The following is a 16,059-nucleotide window of genomic DNA, read 5'->3' as shown; positions in this document are numbered from 1 at the left end:
GATTCTTTGAGGCCGGTTAGTCTGACAAGTTGTATTTCGAGAATGATGGAGAAAATGATCACTGAACGAAGTTTATGGTAGCAATACATAAAAAAACTACTACCAGAAAGCATAGCCAGCTTCATAAGAGGTAGATGCACAATGGGCTGCATTATGGATTTGATCACAGATGTGGAAAAACAACGTACGCAAGGAAACATCACTGTCGCTGTATTCCTTGATGTCCAACGAGCATACGACACAGTGAGTCACGTTCACGTTCTGGAAGGCCTGGCGTCGCAGGGATTCAAGGGCAAGATATTGCGTTGGATCGCTGACTTCCTGAAGCATCCGCACATTTTTGTAGTTACGCAGGAGGGCCCAACGTCAGAACATGTCGTCAACCAAGGAGTGCCAGCGTGCTAAGCCCTACTCTCTTTAATGCAGTCATGGCGCAGCTCCCGTATAATCTCCCACCAAACATCAGATGTTCAGTATATGCTGATAATATAAGTATATGGACGTCTGGTCCATCGTTTTTGGATGTCCAAAAAACTTCACAAGGTGGATTGGATTATGTAGACCGTTTTCTAAAAAAAGCGGTATGGCACTGAGTATGGCTAAAACAGCCATACTACTGTTTACATTAAAAAGACCTGGAGATTTCCAGATTATTCTGCAAAACCAGTCTATTCAAACGGTAAAAACTCATAGTTTCTGCGTAGGATTTTAGACCGGAGACTAACATGGTCGCCTCATGTCCAGTTCGTTCAACAAAAAGTCAACCAAGCCATTTGAAACCTCCGGCATCTTTGCGGGGCTGAAGGGGGTGATAATACAAAGTCGCTATTAGCCCTACATGTTGCGTGGATACACCCCACCGTAAGTTACTCACCGCCTCTGCGGCACGGACTTCCAGCCTCCACCGAGAGGAGACTTCACGTGTTATTGACAAGGAGCTTAAGGGTATGCCATGGTCAACTTCCGGTGCTTTAGTGTATGCACAGGCTCGACAACCACCTTTGGCAGTACTCCGAGCTAAAGAAACATCTCGAAATTTATTTAGAATTTTCGCGCAACATGAAAGTCACCCTTTATCTGGTGCACTAACACAAAGGACGGCAATGAGACCACAGAATAGTGTATCATCATTCCAAGCAGTAGTACCAGGATTTAAACGATGGAAACCTTCAAAACCACCTTGGACGCCGCAGCTGCCCAACGTTATCATTGAAATAGATGGCATTCAGAAGAAAGCAGACATGACGCCTCCAGTAGCGGCGCAGATGGTACTTGATGATTTTCATATAATGCACAATGAAAAAAAAACGAAGATATATAAAGATGAATCATGCTCTGAAGAAGTGTCAGCCTGTGCGATCTTTATACCCGAAATTCAGAAAAAGAGAACATACAAATTATCGCACAAATTTCCATCGACGACAGCAGAATTGGTGACTGCTGTCGTCACAAACCTGCCCTTCAGCTAATAAGAAATGCGAGATCACTTTACAAAATTGGTGAAATAGCACAATGTATTGGAGAAACTGTAGAATGTGCCTCAGCGCAGGATCACAACATCGTATTCCAATGGATACCCAGTCACATTGGAATAAAGGGTAATGAAGAGGCAGACAGACTCATCAAGAAGGCATTGAACGAAGGACGGGATTGCGCAATCCATGTCTGGGGCGGATATTCGACATTTTATAACGCAAGGAGCTAACCATTTTTCGATTGAGAAGTGGTTTAATAGCCTTAAATCAAAGGAAAGAGTGCTTTATGAAGTTGACCCACACAGAAAATTTTTCATAGCACCAGATCTCCCACGCACTTAGAGATATTAATCCACAGACTTCGATTTAAAGTAGCATACACAAACAGCTTCCTGCACAAGATACATCGATCCAACTCACCAGAATGCCATTGTGGCCATGCAGAAGAAAATGTTTGCCATATTCTTTTGGAGGGCGGTAAATACGCGAATGAAAATGAAAATTTGAAGAACAAATTAGCAAATTTGGACAAACGGCCCCTCACTATTAGGAAACTACTTGGACCATGGTCTATGATGCATATTAAAAAAAAGCGAACATCTTCCCGACAGACTTTTTAGTGGAGACCGGACTGGACAAGCGCCTGTGATACACAACCAGGGATGGATATATATGAAATGTGTTTGTGCATATAGAGACAGTAAAAAAAGAAGGTGTGCGTGTAAACAGTTTATGACTCTGTGAACTGCTGTAAGAAAACTGTGTATCGGCATATCTGAACTGGTTTCAGTGTGCTATTATATGTTTTTTCCGGATTTTTCCTTTTTGGGCACCGTTCACTACTATTTTTTTTTGCTGCAGAACTTCGTGATATGGAGTAGCCGAGGCAATATGGACCTCGACCTCTCTACAGCGAAACAGTTAAAACAGAGGGAAGCGCTTGCTCGCCATTTCGTCGTATTTCTATCTCGCTTCTTAAGCACACTGCTGTTTAAAACGTGAGTCCCTGTCACTGGCAGCGATGTCGAAGAACTTAGGTGATAAATGTCCAGGACACAATAGTGACGTGAACGTGATCTTTCAAAGAAGTGCTTGTAAATCCTCTGCCTCTCTCTCTACCCATTACGTTCCTTCGAGTTTCGCATTCGTCAACGATTATCTATAAACCAAAGCCACAAATTTCACGGAGCAAAAAAAAAATTCGTGATAACAAGAAACACGCAAAGCGAGATATCGCTGAATCATTACCGTTTTATCTAAACTTAAGAAAAAAGTGTGCATCCTAAGGTGAACTGCTTGTTCGCTTTTTGATCGACTCGACGTCACGCAATACAACTTCATCGCTAACGCCGACAACACGTGATCAGTCTCTACACATGCGAACGTTTTGTCATCTCAAAGAAATGTTTGGCGCATGCACTAATTCAACCACTCACCAAGAAGTCTCGCTCCAGCTTTGTATCCGCCAGCGGCGTTTCCGGAGTCGAAGTCACCGACTCTTGCGTAGTAGCCACTGGCAATACCACAGACTCGTCCCTTTCAATTAAGGACGTGACTGTCGGAGCTACGTCCAGGAGAAACGGCAACTCCGTCGTGGTCGTCGGTGCAGTCATATTGGTGACGTTCGTCGAAACTCCGTCATCTTGGCGGTGACCTTCAGGCGTTCTGTCTTCGCGTCTTGAAGTTCTGTTCGTCGACAGCACAGCTGCCGAGACGGTCGTCACCGAGCTCCAGCCCTCGGAACCCACCCTCTGGGTGACGTCATCGCCGGGAATCTCGAATCCGCAGTCGGTTTCCTCGGCAGTTACAATCCCGACGCAGTAGCAGACGCTCATCCACAGAACCACGGACGACATCTCCGATGATGTGCTAAGCCTCGTTTCACAAGACCAGGAAGGACGAGATCGACGACGCCGACGAATCAGCAGACCGCGGGCGACATAATGAGCCTCGTCTGGTAGGGTTAGGAGAGACGAGACAGACAATTAGCAATTACCAAAGACGGTGACTAATTAGCATCTTCTGTTCGTTGTAACACAACGAGACTTCATCGTTTGCCGGAAACACATTGGTTCGGAATTGGAGCTAGCGCGCTGACTAGTCCTTAACCAGGAGCAGACGATCGCGCTGCTCGCCCTTCTGTCACCTAGAGCAGACGTCGCGACCTGACATCATCCCGTAAGCCAGAAGGACTGCCTAATTTGCGGCTGCTTGAAAAAAAAGCCGGCGAAAAGGACAAAGGACAGGACGCTACCTCGAGCGAGACAAAAGGCGCAACACGCTGAAAAAAAGGGGGAACTGCGATGAAAACGTGACCAGCGCTCTGTTGTTCTAACATCCACCAGTTCGTTTGCTTTTTTTTTGTTATTCGCAGGCGGTATCAAAAGAAGCGGTCGCAGTTGGCCCTCTTTCCCTCGGCTGGCTCTCCGGCGCTTATCAAAAATCGCGAGGCCAGTGAAAGCACGCGGTGTATGTATGAGCAGACCGACAAATGATGCGCCCCTGCGTACCCGGACCGAGAGAAACAGCCAATGGAGTCGCTTCTTCCTGGAAACGCGGCCGAGCACTCGGTTCTCTACAGACGGGCAAGGCCTTGTGCAGCGAGCGGCAAAACAATATAGTTTCAAAAACTTGTTTAGCCGGTGAAAGGTGTTTCTAATTTTAATTGACTGCGTAGAGGTAAGCACACGCCTGGCGTTTCACTATCGAGTTTCGCAAGTTTAAAGAAAAAAATTGTGGTCTAGTACAGGTACCTCTCAATCACCTGGGGGAAATTGTACACACAATCGAGTGCAAACTCATTGTCTTGAAAGATAACAAAATAAACAACACTAGAAATGTATTTGGTCAGGAGGTCTGGAAACTGACGTTTAATTTCAGTCGCGACTCTGTTATCTTACTGCATGCGTGACTAAGCACCTTGCCCGCATTTATCTGTTTTTGTTTGTAGAGTGGGTGGGTAGGGGGGTTGGGGAGGTTAGAAGTATGAGCTCATACATATTGGCCCAATTTAACCATCGGATCAAGTTAAAAACTGATGCATTTTCATCTCATTTTCAGTGCTTAGACAAGTGGCTTATCGCTATCCACTATTGTTCATTTGTTTTCTTTAGACACCATTCACGTCGCAAAGCTCAAGGACGTTGCAACGTAGTTGGCGGTGTGTGTGTGGCGGGGGGGGGGGGGGGGGGAGGATACAGCACGAAATAAATTACAGCATCGTTCACAGTGTGAACTTGGTTTTTAGTCAGCCTAGCTGTTTCATGGGATAATTGTTAGGGCGGAAAACGAGTCAGCACACACGTTTCCATCTTTTTCTAAGCATATATTTGAATATATTTTAGTAAAACTTCTTGTTGGGCTGGTTGGTGCATGTTACAAGAAAATTAGACGACGCATAACACCGGGGAAAAAGGAAGTGGAAGGAAATAGTGCCGTTTGGCAACTAAGGTTATTCTTGCCAAACCTCCGCTATATATGCACCATGTCACACATGCGCCAACACACCATAACATGCATCGCACAAACAGACACTCACACTGCACGTGCTAGTTCAGAAATCTATAAACAAAATCAAATTCAGCTGTCCGGAGTACCGCCGACGTATCGCTAATACAGGGGGGGGGGGGCGGTGTGGTTTTAAGTGAAAAGAAGAGAAAAGTGAGTCCCGTAACTGTTTCTCAGGGGGAGAACACCTCAACAGTAGCTCACGTGGGATGGGGTAAGGAGGGATTAAAAGAATAGGAATAAAAGGTATAGAGATAGAGAGAGGGGGAAGGAGAGAGCGGAGCGCAGGGACAGCCACATGCGGAAGTAAGGAGAAGATAGGAAAGCTGGACACGGTCGCAGGAGTGCGAGGACGGGGCACCACTCGGCGAGAACTTTTGTCGGCGTCAGGAGATGGCGTATATGGCGAGCCAGTCGGCCAGAGCTGCGCTGTCGTCGGAGATCGCTGGGGCACAACCGGTCGGCACGAAATCCAGACAGCTCGTCTTCTATCGCTATTACAAATATCTTTTTTTCTTCCTGAGGAAGTATACTTCCTCAGAAGCATATATGCTTCTACCATCAATCGCTCAATCGCGTCTTTTCTTCTATTTAGAATGGCAAAATTATAAAAAAAGTCTTGCCACACATCCAGACGTGCTGCAGTACATAAGCAAGTGTGCCAAAAGATTATTCTTGATCGAAAAATCATGCTCGTTCACTCGATTGTTTACGTATCGACTGGTTTGGCCGATGGAGGCCCTTCCACAGGAGAGCGGAATTTCGTAAAGCACTGCCATAGCACACGGGACGTTGTGCCTCGGACGCCTCTTACGATGTACAGACGTCAAGCAATGGCGACGAGGACCTCAAGAACCCATTTCGTTCTCCGTGTTCGTCTTTTTCGTGCTTCTAATGGACCTACCCTGCTAACCCTAGACGCTCTTGTTCCCAGCAAGGTGGCTACTGCGTGCTGCGTCGCTTCATTCCTTCTTCATTAAGCTACGCCGCCTTTATCGTCTTCTTCAAACAGTGTGCGTTGGGTAACCGTGGAGTGCGGTTGTTGTTCTTTTCTTCGGTGCTTCGCACCAACCCGCGTGTTCGGGCTGGTCGGCGTCCCCGCCGGCCGCGTACGTCTCCGTCGGCCGTCTTCTTCTGCTTCGTCGGGACCAGCCAGCCGCCAACACAGCAATGGCGTCAGCACTTCACGCTCCGACGCAGGACCTCGGCTCGCTCGGACTGACGTCAGCGCTACCAAGTATTGAAATGGGTATGGCTGCCTCAGTTAACGATAGATGGAGCACGCGTTGGTTTCACTAGTATATTTCTGTTTCCAGTCTGCCTGACCAGCTGGTTGGACGTTCTCACTTGGCATCCCGTTTCTGCCACGTTTCGCTTGTGGCTACGTTATCGCGGCGGCATGTCGTCAATGAACCATTGCATGCGACAGCTTACACACCTTTCGAGTTTCAATTCGCGGTGGCTCCTAAGAGAAATCGCATGTACCAAAAAAATTACAGCGTATCCACGAAGTGCATGATGATGAGTGGAACGAAGCGTCCGTCAGTCCACCAGCGCTTCCGTCCGCCCGTTGTTGCTTCTGTCCATCCGTGCGTCCATCCGTGCGTCCGTCCCTGTTTTCGTCAATCTGTCCATAAGTCCGTGCGTGCATCTGTCTGTCTGTCTGTCCGTCCGTCCATGCATCTGTCCATCCATCTAGTGAACACTTCAAGTGTCGCCATCTCGCGTCTTTTCATCATATAGAAGTACCTCCATCTAGCGGACATTTCAAGGACTAAACCAGAGGTGGCACGGCCGGACTAGAGGAGTGGCACGTGTGCACTCTCTTACGGCCTGCGCTTCGTGTCTAGTTCCCACCTTTCGCCGCCGCTAGTTCATGGCACTGCGGCCCAACCCTCGCTAAACTTTGCTAAAACCAAGCAGGTTGCGCCCAGCGAGTTTAACGTGGCAACCATTTGTGGTGATATAGTGCTGAAAGTGCGTCCTTCTGTTACACGTTTTGTTTTAGTAAGCATGAAATTTGAGGCACATTTTATTGAAGGCACCGATACTCGTCTCTTTAAGTAATTTTCATGAAAAACAACCATCTTTTTATTTAACGTGCGCGGCTTTCCTCCTAAATTTGAAAAGGTGCCTGCGTGCCACTCCTCTATAGACTCTTTCACTGTTTACAATCACAGTCCCTTGATGACACCCGGTTTCGTCCACCGATATGTCGAAATAGCATCGGTGGGCAAACAGAACTTTGGAAAATTGCCCACTGATTTTCAACACTTTGTTTTATCTGACAAAATATATTAAAAGAAACGATTATGTATTACAAACGATTCCCTTTATCTTAACGCAAGTTTCTTTTATCTGAAAAAAAAAATAGACATTTCTTACATATAGAAGGAACTTGAAAACGTGCTTTCAGTTTCGAAGTTATGAGACGGTAAATAGGGTAACCGGAAGTTTTCTTGGGTACAACACTTGTGACCTTGAAGCCATCTATAGGCCGATCGCGGCTACCTACTACTACTACTACTACTACTACTACTACTACTACTACTATTACTACTACTACTACTACTACATACATCGCTGACGCACGACCCACGGCTAAGGGAGTTTCGCTCCCAAAAGCAGAGCAAACGCACGATACTTTTTTTCAAACCGCTGACATATCGTCTTTTTCCTTTAGCTTTTTGAAGCACCGCTTCAGCCGCTGCCGCAACGAACGAGCGAGGGTACACAGCTTAATCTGCAACGCAGAAGCACAGCTCCACAACCTGCTGAAGAGCTCTTTCATGGAGTCGTAGTTGTGGGATAAGTGTCCTATTTATGGTAATTACGTTTTATGTATTCACAATATTCAAATAAGGTTTCAGGCTTTTTGAAATAGAGCAATAGAAGAGCTCCTTGCGGTAGAAACATAAATGTAATCTCGACAAAAAATGTTAGAAATATGTCAACACAGCCTGTATTCGCGACGTGGTCGAAACGGCAGAGCACTGGGCTGGAATAGCTATCATATATAACCGCTCGTAGCACGTATGTGGGTATTCGAACCTTAGATATATAGAAACTTCCATCAGGGTATCGGGGACGGCTTTCAGCTCTCCCATAGTACAGTATCAAGTACTGTAAGTCGTTAAAAGTTCTTTCTAAACACATATATGCCAACATTGTCATGTATATTATGTTATAGGCCCGTGTACTCAGATTTGGGTGCACGTTAAAGAACCCCAGGTGGTCAAAATTTCCGGAGCCCTCCACTACGGCGTCTCTCATAATCAAATAGTGGTTTTGGGACGTTAAACCCCACAAAATAAATCAATCAAATGTCATGTATATTTGAGCAAATGTCTTACATTGTAACGTAGTGATGTTAGTCGTGAAACATAGATGTGCCGAAGTGTATGTGCCCTGTTACTGGAATGGTATGAAGCCTTTTTGTTTTGTACATGCTGTAAATAATTTTTTTCTAAACACAGAGCCGTCTATGTAGCTGATACAGACCGGTTGCAGTATCTTGTATTGGGAAGGCTTTCTGCTCTCCCATAGTAGAGTACTGAGTATTCTAAATCGTTGGATATTTTTTCTAAAAAATTTAATTTTATCCTACTGACGTGATCAGTAGAGTATATCATACGCTAAAATTTCGAAAATTTTGATCTAATCCATCAAAACATGGCCTCATCCAGTGTGAGGCCCACAGGACGGCTTTGTGCTCTCCCATAGTAAAGTACTCTAAATCGTCAGCCACTTTTTCTAAACACGGGCAAGTCGACAGATTAAACCTTTTGCGTTGAAGTCATAGTTCAGTACAAGGTACTTGAGATCATTAAACACTTCATCTAAACCCACCGCTTCGAAAGGTATAGAATGGTCCCCATGTACGCAAAACAAGTCAGCAATCTGTAAGGCAGTGCGTCATTGCTCGTGTTTTCTAAAGGGATTTTGTGGTCTCAGAGTAAATCGCTTCGTTTCTTCTGGGCGTTGTTCTCGCCGCCATTTTACCTGCCTTCTTTCTCATTGTTGCTTACACTCTTCGGCGCAATCGTTGCGAGGCGGTTGCAATATGCCGTAGCACTCTCTTCCCGATTGTGGAGTGACTGCACATAGAGCTGCTATCTGTTCTGTCGGAGGAGCTCCTCTTTCCCAGTGAGGGGGGATGCTTTCGGCACTGAACCCTTTGCGTTAGTCTGTGCCGAAGCGTGAAGCCTTATGGTTGGCCTGGTTTTGGTAGGCTGATGCTTGTTCAGTACCGGCAGAAATGCCATGTAAATACGTAAAATATACATATTGTAAGCACAATATTCACAACTTTTGACCTTCATCTTCTTCATCTGTATATAATCATCATCACAAAAAACGTCGTCTTCATTCCAAGCGTTGATCAGGCGATTCGGCCTAATAAACGCCGTCGAAACTCCAACGCTGCTACTGTCTTACAGAGTGGTGGAGGTGCTGGGTACTTACTCTCCAAGAATACGAGTTTGACGCTACCAACAAATCCGGCAAGAAACACAACGATGCCGATGCCCTTAGTCGCTGTCCTTTACAATCGTCATGAGGCACTCCTGGCCTGTCGCCAACTGTGAGTGAACCCATCAAACCGTCTTCGTCAGTTCATTCACTCGCTGCTGTCGACTTTCTTTCTGCCTTCGGCATCGAGACGTTTGCATCCCACCAACGCAGCGACACTTACTGTCGCTCTATAATGCAGCGCCTCCAAGGCTCCTCTCGTCCTCCCAACGCCCGCGTCCATCGACAGCTGCGGAACTTCAAGACTAAAACTCAATCCTTTACCGCTTTGTCTTCCATCCCGAAGGACAGCGCTGGGTTCCTGCTGCTCCTCGTTCCCTAAGGGCGCAGATTGTGGAGGCGTTTCACGATGACCCCAAGGCTGGTCATCTCGGTTTTCAAAAAAAAAAAAAAACTTATGAACGCATCCGCAGTCGTTTTGCCTGGCCTGGGCTTTTCACCTGCGTAGCGCGATATGTTGCGTCATGCTTGCTGTGCAACACTTCCTCCCCGGCAGTCTCCTACAACCTCTCCCGTGTCCTGACGCTCCCTTCGATGTCATTGGCATCGACCTCTACGGACCACTACCAATATCAGCTGGCGGCAAGTGCTGGATTGTCACAGCAGTTGACTACTTAACAAGGTACGCCGAAACAGCTGCACTTCCTTCAGGGTTAGCAGAAGACTGCCACATTTTCCCCGGAGGCAATCTTTCTAAGACGTGGTGCACCACGCATCCTATCGAGCGATCGCGGCAAGGCGTTTCTCTCGAAACTACTCGAACAAGTCCTCCACGCATGTAATACGATTCATAAGACGACATCCAGCTACCATCCCCAGACTAACGGCCTCACAGAGCGCTTCCATCGAACTTTGACCGACATGATATCTATGTATATCAACGACGACCACACCAACTGGGATACCATCTTGCCATTCTTGACTTTTGCGTACAATACCGCTACGCAGCACACCACGGGCTATTCCACATTCTTTCTCGTCTATGGCCGTCAACCAACATCTCCGCTCGACATCTCCTTTTAGATGCGGAGCATCTAATACTCGAGGCTTGTAGTGCGGCGCCGTCCGCAAGCTTCCTCCTCCTTCTTCCACCATCTGTGCATCCCTTCCTCCTCTACACACCGCGCGCGCTTCACTCCTCCACCATCTGTGCACCCTTCCTCCTCTACACACCGCGTGCGCTTCTCCTCTTCACGAACATTCGCTAGCTGTACAATGTAGCGCGCATGCGCCGTCACGCTTCGAGAACATCGGCAGCTGACTCGCGCGCATGCGCCGTCGCGCTTCGAGAACATCGGCAGCTGACGCGCGGGCATGCGCCGTTGCGCTTCTCCCCCTTCTCGAACATTCGACAGCTGACAGTGCATGCGCCGTCGCGCTGTATATATACTCAAGGTCGGTGCTCGCTCGCTCAGTTGCCGCTCGTCGGTTGGTTTGTACGGCGCGTCGACGTCCGAGGTCGCAATGATCGACGTCCCTTCGACCAGCGCCGGCCAAAGTGTTGGCGGAACCGCAACCAAGTCGTCGTCCGAAGACAAGGCAGCGCGGAGAAGAGCTCGCGACGCCGAACGTAAACGTCGGCGTCGAGCGGAAGATGCTCAACTTAGAGAACGTGAAGCCGCTGAGAGACGTCAGCGTCGAGCGGCAGCACTGGATTCGGCCGCTTTGAAACGTAAGCGTCGACAAGAGGACCCGGACTTTCGAAAACGGGAAGCCGAGTGCAAGCGTCGGCGACGAGAGGCCGATCCCGATGCTGCCCGCGAGCGCAAGCGCGCCGAGGTAGCGGCGTGGCGCGCCAAGCAGTATGCCACGCCCAACGCTCGCTTCAAGCGCGACTTCCTCGACCGAAGCTTCGGCCACACCTGCAAGGTGTGTGATCGTCTTTGGTTCGATAACAACTTAACTCGGATCGGCAACATTCAGAACAACTCCAAAGCGTTGTCGGTTCTTTGCGATACGTTTGAAAAGGGCACCGACTATGCCGACTACGTCGTGTGTGCTACGTGCAAGCAGTCGTTGATTGCTGGTCGAGTTCCCTCGGCTAGCGTGAGTTACGGCTACCGCTACCCGCCCCGACCCGAACATCTACCCGAATTGAACGCGGTTGAAGAACGACTCATCGCTCCTCGACTCCCGTTCATGAGTATACGACGCTTGACTCACGGCAAACACCCCGTTAACCAATTATATGCTCCGCATCCTCCTCAGTGTTCCCCCGAGGGAAGCTGCGGGCAATTTTTTATTGATGTCCCTGTGAATTCGTCATCGTCATCGAGGGAGCACTTAATCTCTCGCCTGGCCGATTGTCGCCGGCACGCCCGCCTCCATACAGAGGCAAGCCAACAAGAGCGGAAGACTCGCTACGATGGCGTCCACCACGTAGTTCACTTCAATACTGGAAACTAAGTACTGTTGTGGACCCCAACGCGGGTTCCCGGCCTGTGTGATAAGTTTCACTCATGTTTCATCGGCCCCTACGCTATAGTCGAGCAGACGTCTCCTGTTAACTATCGAGTAACCCCTGTTGTCATGCCTTCTGACGACCGTTTTCGTGGTACGGAGGTTGTTACCGTGTCGCGCTCAAAACCATTCGTGCGACGTACACCACCATCATAAACAGCGGTTAAATTGGCCGCTTCCGCGCGAGGGGGAAATTAGTGTAAGCACAATATTCACAACATTTGTCCTTCGTCTTCTTCATCTGTATATGATAATCATCACGAAAAACGTCGTCTTCGTTCGAAGCGTTGATCAGGCGATTCGGCCTAATAAACGCCGCCGAGACTCCAACGCTGCTACTGTCTTACAATATTAACGTTTTATTTGTGTTTTTCGTTGACCATGTAATGTACTTATGTATCACATTTAAGTAAGAAATGTTTTTGCGTGTCTGTGCATGTTCTGTTCTGTTGAGATGTTCGGTTAAAATGTTATTGACGTCCACTGTCTGTGAGAATAAATTTCTCTAAACAGAAATCGTCTAGCATTTTTTTCTAAACAGACTATGTCTTTTTCATTATCGTGTGTCAAGAGCTGGGACGGCTAAATTTCTGCTCTCCCATAGCAGAGTACTAAGCACTGAGTACTCCAAGTCGTTTAGCACTTCTTCTAAGCACCACACATCACTGGCACCTCTTATTATTGATAGTGCGCCACAGACGTTGTTGTACTTAGCGTAAACTACGTAATGTTTGTGGCGTAAATGTTGGCAGGCCCGCGACTTCTACGACAGCTACTTTGCGGCCGTTACGTACGACCAATGGCCAAATCAGTTTTGGTTTTCACTATTGGTTCGAGGGACTTCCGGCCTCCGCAGAATCCGCGTCATCATGCCAGTTTTGAAAGCTATGCAGTAGCGTGTGTGTGCAGTCGGTTTGCCGGGCTAGAGGGCAGACGCGACGCGCGTTAATGAGAACGCATGACACGTCTCCCATTCAGCCGAGGCAGCCCAGCCATGGCCAAACCCGCTAACCTTGCTAGACTGGGACAATTGTAGCAAGGACGCAAGGCACATTCACAGTGGTGATGGGCGCGTCGCAAAAAAAGAATCACAGCATATTCACCGAGTGAATGATGATGAGTGGGCCGAAGCGTCCGTCCATCTCTGCCTGCGGATACGCTCTGCTGGCTACGCCGGAGAGATGGACTGCCCTATGCCATAAGGAGCTTCGCCCCTAAAAAATTAAAAGCTTATCCATAGAGTGAATGATGAGTGGGGCGAAGCGTCTGTCGGTCTGTCCATCCACTCCTATCCGTCCACTCCTATCACACAAGAGCACGCATCGAAGTGGATGGATGGATGGATGGATGGATGGATGGATGGATGGATGGATGGATGGATATGGCTGCACCCTTTAGGTCGGGCGGTGGCTAGCGCCACCAAGCCGTAATACTTAATGAATCAAAAACTAGATTTATTTTTCCTTAAATAGTGAGGTTGAGGATTCGTACTTTGCAGCGAAGGGTTCAATTTTCACTCGTGCCTTGACTTTAGCCACCAGTCAGATAACCACCTTCTAGTTAATTCTACCCGCTTAAACTCTATTTTGCCCTCACTGTCCCTAAACCCTAGTGCTTTGAAAAACTCTGCGCCATCAACCTGAACTACAGGGTGAAGCCCTTTACAGAACATTATCAAGTGTTCGGCAGTTTCTTCTTCCTCTCCACACGCACTGCATACCCTGTCTACCCCTTCGTATTTGGCCCGATATGCCTTTGTTCGCAATACTTCCGTCCTGGCCTCAAACAGTAGAGAACTACCCCGAGTATTATCATAGATCCTTTCCTTGGCTATTTCCTGCTTAAAATTTTGATATATCTCTAGTGCGGACTTCATAATCACGCCAATTCTCCACACATCGGTCTCAGCTTCCTTCACCTTCTTCTTAACCAATAATTCTTTTTGGTTTGGCCCCCTGCTGTTATCCAAGTATTTACCAGTCAATTTTCTGGTTCGCTTCCACCATTTTGTATCGACATTCTTCATGTACAAGTAGCTGAATACGTTCCTAGCCTAACGCCCCTCCCCCATTTTTCTCAATCGCTTCTCAAACTTTATCTTGCTGCTAGCTTCCCTGCCCTCAAATGATGTCCATCCCATATCACCTTGTACTCCCTGATTTGGTGCATTCCCGTGAGCTCCTAAGGCAAGCCTACCTATTCCACGTTGCTTAATTTCTAATCTTGCTGGAATTTCTGATCTCATGCACAAGACCGCATTGCCGAACGTCAGACCAGGAACCATGACCCCTTTCCATATTCCTCTCACAACATCATACCTATTGTAATTCCACAGTGCCCTGTTTTTCATTACCGCTGCATTCCTGTTACCTTTAGTCGACACGCATATTTCGTGTTCCTTTAGGTACTCGGCCCCATTGTTTATCCATACGCCCAGATATTTGTATTTATCTCTTACCTCTAGCGTGACCTCCTGTATTCTAAGCTTACTACCTTCATTGTCATTAAAAATCATGACTGCTGATTTTTCCTTACTGAATCTGAAATCTAACCTATCTCCCTCATTACCGCAGATGTACACTAATCTCTGCAAATCTTCCTTGTTGTCGGGCATTAGCACTATATCATCTGCTTACATCAATGCTGGTAGTGCCTGTTCAATGAGTTTTCCTTGTTGGACGAAAGAGAGGTTGAAGCCCAGTCCACTTCCCTCTAATTTGGCCTCTAATCCTTGTAGGTACATCATGAATAACAAGGGTGACAGAGGACAGCCCTGCCTAAGCCCCCGTTTCACCTCTGTGGGCTTAGATACCTGTTTTTCCCGCTTTATAACCACCTTGTTACTTTTATAGATATTCTTTAAAAGATTAGTTACTACATCTTCCACGCCTAGTGTCCAGTATTCCCCACAATTCCTCTTAGACAACACTATCGTACGCTCCCTTGATATCCAAAAATGCTAGCCATAGGGGCATGTGTTCCTTTTCTGCTATTTCGATGCACTGCGTCAGTGAGAACAGATTGTCTTCCAACCTCCTGTGTTTCCCATTCTGCAGCTCCCCCAGCACCCCTTCGTCCTCTATCCAAGCCTGCAGTCTTTCCTTTATAATCTGCATCGCCAGTCTGTAGACCACTGATGTCACTGTTATAGGACGGTAGTTGTTTATGTCAGCTTTGTCTCCCTTTCCTTTATAGATCATGCTCATCCTGCTAAGTTTCCATCCATCGGGAACTTCTCCATCAATCATTATTTTGCTCACTGCCTCTCTCAAAGCCTGCTTAGACTTCGGACTTAATGTCTTTATCAGCATGATTGGAATGCCATCTGATCCTGTTGATGCATTACTAGGAACCCTTTTCTCAGTCCTTTCCCACTTTTGTTGTGAAAATGGAGCCATTGCGCCACTTGATTCATCCTTGTCTATTATGGTGCATAAAGCACTTCTGTGTTGAAGTTTTTCAGTCACCCTTGTTCTTATATATTCAATAGCTTCGTCCCATTCTAGCCTAGCACCTTGAGCTGTAGTTATAAACCTCTGCTCTAGGCTCGTCTCATTTCTTAGGGAGTTTAGATGGTTCCAAAATTTCGCAGCTGCCTTTATATCTTTTTTATGTACTTCTGCCAGCCACTGGGCTCCCTTTCTTCTAATCTTTTCATCGATCAGAAGGGATGCATCCCTTCTACAGCTTAGAAAGATTTCCCATTTTCTTTCAACATCATCTGTGGGTTAAGCGCGCTGCTTAGCATGTCTGTGTTCCCTAGAGGCTTCCTGACGTTTTGCTATGGCTCTCTTAACTTCCTCATCCCCCCAACTTTTGGGTTTGTGTCTTCTTTTCCGGGGTGACTTGTCACGTGCCTTAGTAAGCTCTAGCTCAAATAGTCTAATTAGATTCGTGTATGTCCACACTATTTTAGTATCCTCTGTGATTACTTTCTGAATTTGTTTAGTGGCTATTTCAATTTGCCTTTCCGAATAAAAATTTTCCTGTAGTTGCTCATCTTGTCTCCTTCCCACTTTCACTGCTCTTCCAAAACTTAGCTTGATACGTTTGTGATCACTACCCAGTCTTCTGGAGCCACCTTCTT

At 47.2% G+C, this 16,059-nt stretch overlaps 1 protein-coding gene across 2 annotated transcripts in view; it reads right to left on the bottom strand.

Moving 5' to 3' along the window:
* Positions 1-3,727, bottom strand: part of LOC119181695 (MAM and LDL-receptor class A domain-containing protein 1) — an 82,419-nt gene extending 78,692 nt beyond the window's left edge. Inside the window, exon 1 of one of the 2 annotated variants that reach the window (XM_075875654.1) lies at positions 2,912-3,727. In XM_075875654.1, coding sequence (XP_075731769.1) covers positions 2,912-3,331 — 420 coding nt within the window. In that variant the 5' untranslated portion in view covers positions 3,332-3,727. The remainder of the gene's footprint in view (positions 1-2,911) is intronic. The other variant, XM_075875653.1, reaches the window with a different exon arrangement.
* Positions 3,728-16,059: the final 12,332 nt, after the last annotated feature.

This window comes from Rhipicephalus microplus, chromosome 10, assembly GCF_043290135.1.
Source record: "Rhipicephalus microplus isolate Deutch F79 chromosome 10, USDA_Rmic, whole genome shotgun sequence".
Taxonomy (NCBI): domain Eukaryota; kingdom Metazoa; phylum Arthropoda; class Arachnida; order Ixodida; family Ixodidae; genus Rhipicephalus; species Rhipicephalus microplus.
Note: the sequence above shows the minus strand (reverse complement) of the source record. Positions and strands in the feature narration are given on the sequence as shown.